Source organism: Octopus sinensis, linkage group LG10 (genome assembly GCF_006345805.1).
Source record: "Octopus sinensis linkage group LG10, ASM634580v1, whole genome shotgun sequence".
NCBI classification, from domain to species: Eukaryota; Metazoa; Mollusca; class Cephalopoda; order Octopoda; family Octopodidae; genus Octopus; species Octopus sinensis.
Window position 1 is genome coordinate 20338122 of NC_043006.1, and position 12132 is coordinate 20350253.

Here is a 12132-nt window from a genome sequence, read left to right on the forward strand (position 1 = left end):
ATATCAAAAGAAGAAAACACAAACACAAAAGCATTCTATTTTTACTTGCACAATTCAAACTTCAAATATGCAGTAAGAATGTTGAATGTCTTCTGATAAAATATCTTGGCCTGTATTAACCCTTTAGTATTCACATTTCTTTGTCAAATGCATTGCCTATTCATTCACGCTGTTTTGAATTAATCGTTATTTTGTAGCTTCAATGTTGTGTTTGTAAATTTTTAGAATGACACTGTAGCGTAGGTGTGAGAGGTTGGATATGGTCAGTTTTAACATAAAACAGGGAAAATATTTGGGTTGGATATGACTGAGATTAAATGCTAAATGGTTAAACACTTTATTCTATAGTGAACATCTTATTCTATTGTATTTTCAACATACAAATCAAATTTTCCCCACCAAAAAATTAACAACCAAAAATGGTAGGCCGACTTATACACAAAGACAAGTTTGGAGAAGCAAAAATTCCATGTGAAATGTAGCAAGAGTTTGATAAATAGCGACGATACTTGAATGATTACACTATGTACATTTGACTTGTATGCTGGAAAATATGGTCTATAGAACACCTTAATCTAGATAAAAATTCCTTTTTCTATATAGGACACTTTGCACAGAACATCTTATTCTTTATAGAACACTTTATTGAACATTGGCCCAGGTTGGAACCTGGCTATAATAAATAAAAATTATTCTCCCTTACAATAGTTCATCCGACAGAAATAAACATCAGATCATCCAGGAAAGTTAAGTACAACATCCTAATCATGGGGACTATTATTCTTCCCACTACGTCTCACTGCATTTACTGGAGCTATAATCTGGCTCTCCAAACTGAATATATGACGATGGACTCTCCCACTGATTTTAACATGCCATCCTCCTCCAGTCATTCAATTAAATGGACAACCAAATCATTGAATTACACATATGGTCAATCTGACAAGCTTCTATATAGTTTTTGTTCACCCAAATTCACTCACAAGGTTTTGGTTCATCCAGGGCTATAGTAAAGGTGCTTGCTCGAAATGCTGTGTAGCAAGATTGAACCTGCAACCTCATGGTTGCAAAACAAACACCTTTACCACTCATTATTGCCTGCATCCACTCTGAACACACACATATTTATACATGCACACACACACACACACACACAAACAGCTTAGATAAACACTTATGATATCCGGTAGTTGTTTACGAAATATAGAAATATTTAGCTGTTTAAACAACTATGTCGAGTGACTTTCTAGCTTCAACATACTTTTACCATGATAAAACCAACCACTATGAAGAAGATACAATGTTTTTCACATGACCAAAAGCAAATATTGTTTTGCTATGGTGCTTCTGCAGCCAGTTCTTTTCTTAGTGCTGATATATAAATAGTATGTCTTTCTTTCTCTTTTAAAACTTGGACATGTCTGTAGGAACTACTCGTTCAAATTGTGTTTTACGCTTAATGCTTTTGCTGTAATTAACCACATCATTAAATGTCCTAGTAATAATCACAGGAAATGGGTGTGATGTCTGGTTTATATTTCAACAAGCAATATAATTATATCTTGATTAGACATAGCATGTAATGATTATAGCATAGTTTAAACTCATGACCTTGTGGAGAGTAAGTCAATATCTTCTGACTGCAAATGAAATACGAAGATACAAGAGTTTTCTCAATATTTGTAAGATACTTTCTTTAATTTATTGAAAACATACACATTGTTCATTCATTTATAGCTTGTTTTATTATCCTAGTATGAATTAGATAGTGAGGTAGTTGAAGCAATATGTTCAGGGTTACATCCAGATGCTCTTGCTGTTACCAACCCTTAGATTTTTGTTTTATTTCACTGACCTCTGGAAGCATAGAGCAACTGGTTGTAATGTCAACAAGGAATGTACATATTACATTAGTGTTTAACTCAATAAAAAGCCAAGGAACATCAAGATTTGTGCACACAGGCACACACACACACAATACAGGCATTGGTCAATTCGGGGCTACAGTTGATGGCACTTGCCCAAGTGGGACTGAACTCAGTACCACATGGACATGGAGCAAATGTCTTAACCGTACAGTCATGCCTGTACCTATACATAAAATTACATGACAACCATCCACCTTTATGACAAATAGAAGTATTGCATACAGGGCAGTACCAATAAGAAATTATGTTAGCTTAAAGCTTTTGATACTGATGGAAGCACTCCGTCGGTTACGACGATGAGGGTTCCGGTTGATCCAAATCAACGGAACAGTCTGCTCGTGAAATTAACGTGTAAGTAGCTGAGCACTCCACAGACACGTGCACCCTTAACGTAGTTCTCGGGGATATTCAGCGTGACACAGAGAGTGACAAGGCTGGCCCCTTGAAATACAGGTACAACAGAAACAGGACGTAAGAGTGAGAGAAAGTTGTGGTGAAAGAGTACAGCAGGGATCACCACCATCCCCTGCCGGAGCCTCGTGGAGCTTTTTTTAGGTGTTATTGCTCAATAAACACTCACAACGCCCGGTCTGGGAATCAAAACCGCGAGTCCGCTGCCCTAACCACTGGGCCATTGCGCCTTCACATTTGATACTATATTCTTGCTCACATACACTACCTCTGTTTCAACTGATTTTGAAAATAACGATGAATCTAGTGAAATAACTGTAGTCGTTAACCTAGTGTTTGAAACAAATTAACATAAAATTTTGATGATTATAATTAAGATGACTTTAAAGAGAAATTTGCACCATAGAATCAGTGGTACTTTTCAAGCAATTTGTATTATAGAATCAAGGCTGGTTTTAGGTGGGTTGGTATCAAAAATGCTTAATTTTGCTAGTGATTTATATTGAGAGGGCAATAATAAAAATGATGATAATGATGCAGTCGGACCTCATTTGTATTGATCCTGAAAGTATGAAATGGTAAAGTCAAGCTAGGTAAGATTTCAAAGTCTGAACAATGAGGTATTGAAATAAAACAGTATGTCTGTCTAGTGTTCCAACAAACAACAAATGTCTTGAAAGGTGGGACGAAACACAAAACAAGGAACTGAAGTAAGAGAAATAAAAGAGTAAACAAACACGTAAGCAAGACAACAAAGAGTGAAGGCATTAACTTACGCAAAAGCTCCACTGCTAATTAGTTTTATTGTATCAAAATCATCCTCTGATGGGGTTGCTTTCTTCTCTTTTGTCTGCAAATTGGAGAAGAAAAAATTTTAATGACCAACATCATTACTGAGCCATGAGGAGGAGAGATAGAAAAAGAGGAACAAATATATATATATATATATATATATATATATATATATAAATACAAAATGGGACAAGAACGCAAAACATCCAGATAGATGATACAAAAAACATGGATGGATCATTCGAAGCCTTTAATCTTCAGTCAAGAACCGGATCATCCTCGCAATTTCAGCTGATTAATCTTGAAATATATATATATATATACATACATACACACATATATATATATATACACATATATATATATATACATACACACACACACACACATATATATACACACACACGCACACACACATATATATATATACACACACACACATATATATATCTCTAAAAATGTCTTTTTAAAAATTTTTTCTATAAAACAATGCAAGTTATTGGAAATAATGTAAGTTGATAGCGTGTACTTTTACTTTGCATTTCAATATTTCAGTTAGGACCCCCTTCATAGAAATACTGATATACGAGATAAAAGAACAAACCATCGACTTGTATTACTTCTCATAATTTGCACTGTTTTGGCTGTATAAAAAATAAAAGCATTTATATATATATATATATATATATATATCAAGCCAATGTTCCATACAAACTATATTTTCACACACACACACACATGCATGTATCTGACTCATACACTGTTCGCTTTCCAGACATTTGTACATTACTGCATATACTTTGTACGCACTTTTTGACAAGTTGTGGTGCACCTGGGCACTGTATACAATAATTTCATTATTATTATTATTATAGATTCATCATAAGGATTTGGTAATTCTTTATTGCAATGAGGAGGATCAGTGCTAAAAGATTTTTCAGTGCCTTACCTATCTAGATCAGAAAACTAGAATAAATAAGTAAAGTTAAAAATGATTAATGTCTGTGATAAGAAAACTCGGGCAGATATAGTTCCAGAGGGACAGAGTTAAGGAGGGAAAGAACTGGATTAAGTGCTTAATAGGTTGATCAGATGATAGATAACAGAAACAGAAGATGAAAGTAACAAGGCTTCTTTTTTTTTTTGTATAATAAGAGAGAAGGTTTTAGATGGATGGATTCCCGTTTCTGAAGTAAGATAATTATAACTTACTGCATTGCTATCCGCTGATTCTGCTCCACTAGCGCAATCTGTACTATCGTGCATTCCGATTTCCTGAACATCTGGAGAAAGGGAACAAACATATGGTTAATTTGTTTAATATCAGTTATGGCATACATACATGGGCTGGTTGTAGGACTTATTTAAGACAGGATTTTAGAGCTGGCTGCTTTTTTGCAATTGCCAACACTTTCCAAGGGATTTTTTAAAAAAAATTTTTATTCCGTGCCGGTGGCACGTTAAAAGCACCAACCGATCGAGGCCGATGCCAGACTCCCCTGGCACCTGTGCCAGTGACACGTAAAAAGCACCCACTACACCACTTGCAGAGTGGTTGGCGTTAGGAAGGGCATCCAGCTGTAGAAACACTGCCAGATCAGACTGGAGCCTGGTGCAGCCTTCGGGCTTCCCAGGTCCCCGGTCGAACCATCCAACCCGTGCTAGTGCGGAAAACGGACGTTAAACGATGGATGATGATGATGATTCCACTGGTTTTTGAAAATTCAGAGTGACCACTTGTAACATCAACAAGGAATGGAAACATCCTATTACCATTTAGCTCAGACAGTGACAAGTGAAGCCATGGAAAGTCAACATTGACATACATATGCACACACACACACACACACACACACGATGGGCTTCTGTCCAGTTTGTCTAATTAATGCTTTTCCTCGTCACTAAAATTGAGATTGCATTCCACAATTTTGAAAATGCAGCACATAAAGTTCATCGGGAGTGTAAACACCACGACACTGCTTTTTAAAAATTTTTATTTCAGACAATTTCATGTAAGAAAGTGGAAATAGTAACTATAAAGTACACATACGCATGCACACAAAACTTCCAAGCAAAGTCTATCCATCAGTTTTATTCACAAGATATTGGTCAGTCTAAAGCAACAAGTATAAGACAAATTGCCCAAGGTGCTATGCAATGAGGCTGTACCTAACACCATGTGGCTGTGAAGCTAACTTCATAACCATGTAACTATATATTTCTTTACTACCCACAAGGAGCTAAACATAGAGGGGACAAACAAGGACAGACAAACAGATTAAGTCGATTACATCGACCTCAGTGCGTAACTGGTACTTATTTAATCGACCCTGAAAGGATGAAAGGCAAAGTCGACCTCGGCAGAATTTGAACTCAGACCGTAACGGCAGATGCATTTCGCCCAGCCTGCTAACGTTTCTGCCAGCTCACAGCCTTTAACTATACTTACACACATCCACACCCACCCACCCACCCACTCACATACATACTTATATAAACAGAGACAGACAAAGTTGTGTATCAAATGCTTGAACAATTCCCAATTCACACTGGTCTACTTTGCACGTAATATTACAATGTCTTTGGTATTTGAATCGAAAGGAATTAAAAAACTCGGATTGGCAGGAAAGAGAGAGTGTGTGTGTGTGTTCTTACCAGCAAGTGGATCTCTGTTTAATCCCAATTTCTGGATGATATACTGGGGGATATCAGCTTTGACATACTGGCGTGCATGGCCTTCTGCTGCCTCCAGCATATGGTAAAATTGCTCTGGATTGAATTCCTTTAGGGAACAAAAAGGGAGAAAAAAAAAAAAACATGAATAAACTTAATTGTTATCAAGATGAAGATAGCTCAGTTGGTTTATTCACCAGTGAGCAGCATATTTAGTTTGTCATCAATACTATCTTGTTCTGTTGCAGCACTAGGCACATCATCTCAGACAAATTTCAACAGTCATAATTCTGTCTTGTGAAGCAATTCTCAAATCTTTTAGAAATGATTCTCATTTCACTATAGTCACATATGTGTGTTCCTTTTCGAGTCATGCCTGGCTCATAAGGGCCGGTTTTCCGGTTTCCTTGGCGTATAGGTTACCCCCACCTGGACGGAATGCCGGTCCATCACAGGTGAGCTGCAAGATGCAGGAGGAAAGAGAGTGAGAGAAAGTTGTAGTGAAAGAGTCAGCAGAAGTTCGCCAATACCTTCTGTTGGAGCCGCGTGGAGCTTAAGTGTTTCGCTCATAAACACACACATCGCCCGGGCCTGAGATTCGAACCCACGATCCCTCGACTGTGAGTCCGCTGCTCTAACCACCAGGCCATGTGCCTCCACATAGTCACATATAGGTTAGATATTTCTTCAGAATTGGACATTTGCATTAATTACTGGGGAGGTTAGAAGTGGGAGCACACTAGGTGGCATATTAGACACAATGGGTTTGAATTTCAAATGCTGCATCGCATCGTCACGGGTTCAAAACCCTGCTTCTTCCCAATGAGGGAGAGGTTATTTTGGTTAATACAGACGAGGCTGACTTGACAAGACAAAAACACTGTGGTGACCTACCAAGCATTCCAGTAGACGAGCTGGTCGGGAAACAATGATGAGTAGCTTTTTGATGAGTGGATAGAGGTACTGATATGTCTCTTCAGATCTCTCTTGAGCCTTCAATAAGAAATAGGAAACAAAGATTATTGGATAATAGAATACAAGATTCAAAAGATAGAAACGATATATGTAAGTCAGTATGATGCCATAATAACAAACTCAAACCCATGTAGTTTACAAAGTGAACTTCTAAACCACATTGTTACACACACACACACACTATAACACAAGGTTCTGAATAAAGATAAAAAGACAGTTGCTGAAACTGATTGTTGTTCTTAAAAAGCTTCTCTGAGCATTGATGTATGAAAGCTTCAACATTTCACAGCAGACTTAGCAGAAGCCCATAAAATTATGTACCAATTTTCCAACAAGTTTGGCTACCTTTTTGAATTCAAAAAGCATGGCCTAGTGGTTAGGAATATTAGGCTTGTACTTGTAAGGTAGTAAGTTCAATTCTTGGCAGCACTTTGTGTCCTTGGGCGAGGCACTTTCACATCGCTCCAGTCCACTCAACTAGCAAAAATGAGTCATACCGGTAATTCAAAGGGCTGAATCTCCCTACATTAAGGGTACACATGTCTGTGGAGTGCCCAGCCACTCGCATATTAATTTCACAAGTAGGCTGTTCCATTGCTCGGATCAATTGGAATGCTTGTCTATATAACAGACGGAGGGCAAGTTATTTCTACCACCTATGGGTATGCTAAAAAACAGCACAACATCCATGAAGTTTGGAAACAGTTTGCCATGCTCAGAACTGCTGAAGCATGGAATATAATCAGCATCGGTTGTTATCCATCAGGACACTGCATCCTTAAAAAGTTCCGTATCTTCTGAAACCCACGGAATACTACTCCTGAATTGCCGATGCACACTTTCCACTTCATTGTTCACTTTTCTGTCCTTTTGGGCTTTATCCTATATACTGTGCAAGTATTTTTGGCTATTATTTTTGTCTTTCTTTACTTGACTTATTGTTGCCCTCTGTCCCCTCTTTTACCATTTTCTGAGGAACAGTAGAGTACCGGAACACTATATACAACAAGCTTATTGTTATCATTATTAATAGAGTGGTGAGCTGGCAGAATCGTTAGCATGCTGGGCAAACTACTTAATGGCATTTTGCCTGTCTTTATGTTCTAAGTTCAAATTCTTCTGGCATCAACTTTGTCTTTCATTCTTTCAGGGTTAACAATTTCCCTATAGTAATAATAATAATAATAATAATAGTCGTTGATTCTAGAAGGATCATGGGTAAATTCATGTTGTTTGTCAGCTGTAAATATTTGCTATAAAGAAAAACAATAAAATAATCAAATAAAAGCAATAAAAGAGCTTACATCTTTGAGTAGTTTCTCTAAATTTTCTGACAATTCACAGAAATAATTACTAGTTATTAGTTTTTCCTGAGATTTTTGAAGACAATCTCTTGCCATTTCAAGTACTTGGTGATGAAGAAAGCTTAAAATTGCATCAGGTTCAACTGGTGCTCGGTTTAATTCAATAAAGAGCTCCAGTCTTTCTTCCATCTGATCAGTGGCCTATATAAATAGAGAGAAACAGAATTTATACCTTGGATACTATCAACGAGCCCCACAGTTGTCACCCAACAAATATTTAAAAAACAAACATTCAAATAAAGGATTTAATCTTCCTTGGCAGCAACACCTTACAGAGCAAAAGGTGTAGGCAATCAGGGAAAGAACACATTATGCAGAACACTGCTGGAGAAGAAGAACATATCTTCTCCTCTTGTAACCCAAGCACTGACATACAGGTATTGGTAGAACAAGAAGTGCATCTATCAATCAACTTGTGGAAGACACTGGATATCAAGCTGAGAATATGAAGGTTGCAATAGCAGATCAGGACATCTGGTGTGAAAGAGTTGTATTGCTCTGGGCAAGATGTTTGACCATTGACATATAGAAGGAATTAATTGTATACATGATTTCTCTATTAACCATGTCAGACCACCAGAATAAAAAAAAATAAATAAAAAAACATTTCTAGTTACTTTATTCATAAAAAAAGCCCACTTATAAGTAAAGTTACTAAAAATTAAAAAAAAAAACACTTCATATTCTCAAAGCCATTTCTTCTCTTTGGATGTTTTTAAATCTATTTTTAAAACATAATTAAGCAGAAAAATACAATTAGGAAGACAAGCATAAATGAATTTAGAGCTATGTCTGATTGAATTGAGAAGAAATCATATAAAGGAAGCTGTTGGATGCCATGTTGAAAATTAATTCAAAATGTTGCTGGAAGTGTTTTTAAGAATGTTATTTCTTATCTGATTTTAAGGAATAAATGAGTATAAAACTAAAAAGAGCAGATGAAATAATTTTACAGGAGACATAGCTAAGTCTAAACAGAAGGCAGATTAATTTAATTTTTGATTTTGAGCAATATAATAGTGAAGTAATGGATATGTGCATACGAAAGAGACAGACAGACAGAAATATGATGACAATGAAAGGAAGGGAAAAGGAAGAGAGAAATATTTAAAAGAGTCTAACCTTAGGGAATCTCTCTTTATACATATTATTCATCATGACTATTTCCAAATCACTTGCAGGAGAGCGAGCAGGACTACTGCAATGGGAAAATATAAACAAACATTAGTTAATTAATCAAACATTATTTTGTACATTAATGAAGAAATAAGAGAAGCAGGTATATCTCAGTATTGGTGCGTATGTAGGTGTATGTATGATTGTATGTGAATTCATATATATATATATATATATATATATATAATCATCATCATCATCGTTTATCGTCCGTTCTCCATGCTAGCATGGGTTGGACGGTCCGACCGGGGATCTGGGAAGCCAGAAGGCTGCACCAGGCTCCAGTCTTATCTGGCAATGTTTCTACAGCTGAATGCCCTTCCTAACGCCAACCACTCCGTGAGTGTAGTGGGTACTTTTTACGTGCCACCCGCACAGGTGCAAGGCGAGGCTGGCAACGGCCACGGTCGGATTGGTGCAATTTACGTGCCACTGGCACGGAAGCCAGGTGAGGCGGCGCTGGCATTGGCCACGATTCGGATAGTGCATTTTATGTACCACCAGTCCAGGGGTCCTGGCATCTGCCGGGTGCCAGTCATATATATATATATATATATATATATATGTACACACACACATATATATACATATAAGTGTCTTCTACTATAGCTTCAGGCTGACCAAAGCCTTGACTGAATTTAGTAGATGGAAACTGAAGGAAGCCTGATTTATGTATGTATACCTATATATATATATATATATATATATATATATATGCTAGTTTGTAGCTGATTTCTAAACCTGTTTTTATTTTTCTTGTCAATAACTTTTACTTTTGATGTCACATTGTTATATATATCAATAACTGGACCGAAGTAACTGCTTGTATCAAAACGACTGTATAGCTGAGCTGTTTTGGCAAGATAATCTCTTTCGGATCAAACTGTCTGCATCAAGTAAATCTTTATCAGTTTTTGTTTTTGTTTTTAGTTTTTTTTTTTACATTAGAATCTAGGGGAGGTCATCTGAGTTACTGCTTTATTGCTCTGTTTGCTTCTCAAAAAATACGGAGGTCAGTGAAAATTCCCCCCCCCCTTTTTTAAAATGAAGTTAAAACTCATCTTCATTGCCATATACGACAAAGTACATCAACTGATGCACCAGATAATGGTGTTTTGCATTCTAAATGGTGACAGATTGACACATTACGGTAAATGCTACCACCACCAGGGAGCATTCTGAACAGTAGTTGAAGATGAGATAAGATACCAAAGAAAACACATGACCTTTGACATATAAAGCTGTAGGTTATCTAGTGAAAGCAAAAACAAATGAAAATAAAGCAAAACAAAAAACAAAGCAAACAACCAACTGACATAAACTAGTTTTAAAAATGATACAAAAGAAAGTAAATACTAACAGATAAGGCTCACCTACAAATATCATCTTAACCAAGTTGCAACTTGTTTAGGTTCCAGAGAAAAGTGGGTTACAAATAAACCATTTTACTATATTCCTGTTGGCAGACGTTAGCTTTTGTTTCAATTCATTATGAAAATAAACGAAGAATTTAGTAAAATAGCTTCGTTGTTATTATACCAATGCTTGGAAGATAATTTAATGTGAAATTTTGATGGAAAGTTATGATTAACCCTTTTTCATTCAGATTACTCTTTCAAATGTAATGCTTGTTTATTTACATTGCTTTGAATTAATCATGCATTATCTCATAGCTTTGAGATTTCAACGATGCGATTCTTTCCTTTTAGAACGACCTTGTACAGCATTGTAAGTGTCTGGATCTGAACAAAAAGCAGGTAGAATATTTTGGAAGGATATGGCAGGTTTAAATACTAAAGAGTTAATTTAGATAACTTTAAACAGCTAGATTGTATCATAGAAAACCAGGGGTGGTTTTAGTGGGGTTGCTATCAAAAGAGTTAAAAATTAGACTCTGCCTGTCAATTCCAGAATAACCAACATGTTGACTAACTTATTTACATCGACATCATCATATAATGCCCACTTTTCTATGCTTGTATGGGTCAGACTGAATTTGTTGAGATAAATATTCTACCGCCAGTTGTCCTTGATGTTGCCAAATTATAAATATGCAAATAAAGTACAGTGCTGTGCAGTGGCAAGAGTCCTTACCTCAAACTTCGGGAGCGGGGTCGGGGCCGCGGTGACCACCGTCCTCCACCAGAGTCATCCTCAGGCGGAACAGCATTGTTTTCGTTACTTCCAAAATGTCTAGTGAGAATATGCAGTTCATCTGGAGTAGGCTGAGATGGCAGCTGGTGAAGACGCTCTTGAGAAGAGCACTGGGACTGAAAGATTAAGGAAAGAAAACCAAAATTAGCAAAGAGGATTGGCAATTAAAATGATATAAGTGATTTGAAAGAGATTTGGCTGTTATTTCTAGCAGGTCAAGCAAGCCGCCACCCCAAAGTGGCTTCTAATTTTTTTTTGCTTCTTTTTAAAAATCTTTTGGTAAGGAAGAAAGGTAGTGCCCATGATTCTTTACAGGGTCATGTGGCACCGGTGTGTGGAAGAGGGGAAGATACCTTCAAACTGGAAACTTGAATGCTTGCAACAGAACGAACTCTGTTAAAGGTAAGCAACCAGATGGTGGTGTTAAACTGGGTGACTGATTAAATCTACCACCCAAGTGGACTATGGTAGGAGGAATTGAACTCAAAGAACTGCAACAAATACAACAGGATATCGGCCAGACATTCTTACAGTTCTACCAATCCACTGCCCTAGATCAGTATTTTTTTTTTTGGTCCTCAAAAGAGATGAAGGCCAAGGTTGACTTTGGCAGGATTTGAAACGGAGAATTGTAACAAATACTGTGAGGTGTTCTAACT

At 36.9% G+C, this 12132-nt stretch overlaps 1 protein-coding gene across 8 annotated transcripts in view; it reads right to left on the bottom strand.

Annotated features, from left to right (window-relative positions):
• The window catches only part of LOC115216527 (microtubule-associated serine/threonine-protein kinase 3), a 266227-nt gene that overhangs the window by 30009 nt on the left and 224086 nt on the right, over positions 1-12132 (bottom strand). For all 8 annotated transcript variants that reach the window (XM_029785977.2, XM_036506331.1, XM_036506333.1 and 5 more), the window contains 7 exons: positions 11414-11589; positions 9266-9341; positions 8084-8284; positions 6699-6797; positions 5787-5913; positions 4344-4414; positions 3116-3189 (listed from right to left, as the gene is read on the bottom strand). In XM_029785977.2, the coding sequence (XP_029641837.1) occupies positions 3116-3189; positions 4344-4414; positions 5787-5913; positions 6699-6797; positions 8084-8284; positions 9266-9341; positions 11414-11589 (824 nt within the window). The remainder of the gene's footprint in view (positions 1-3115; positions 3190-4343; positions 4415-5786; positions 5914-6698; positions 6798-8083; positions 8285-9265; positions 9342-11413; positions 11590-12132) is intronic.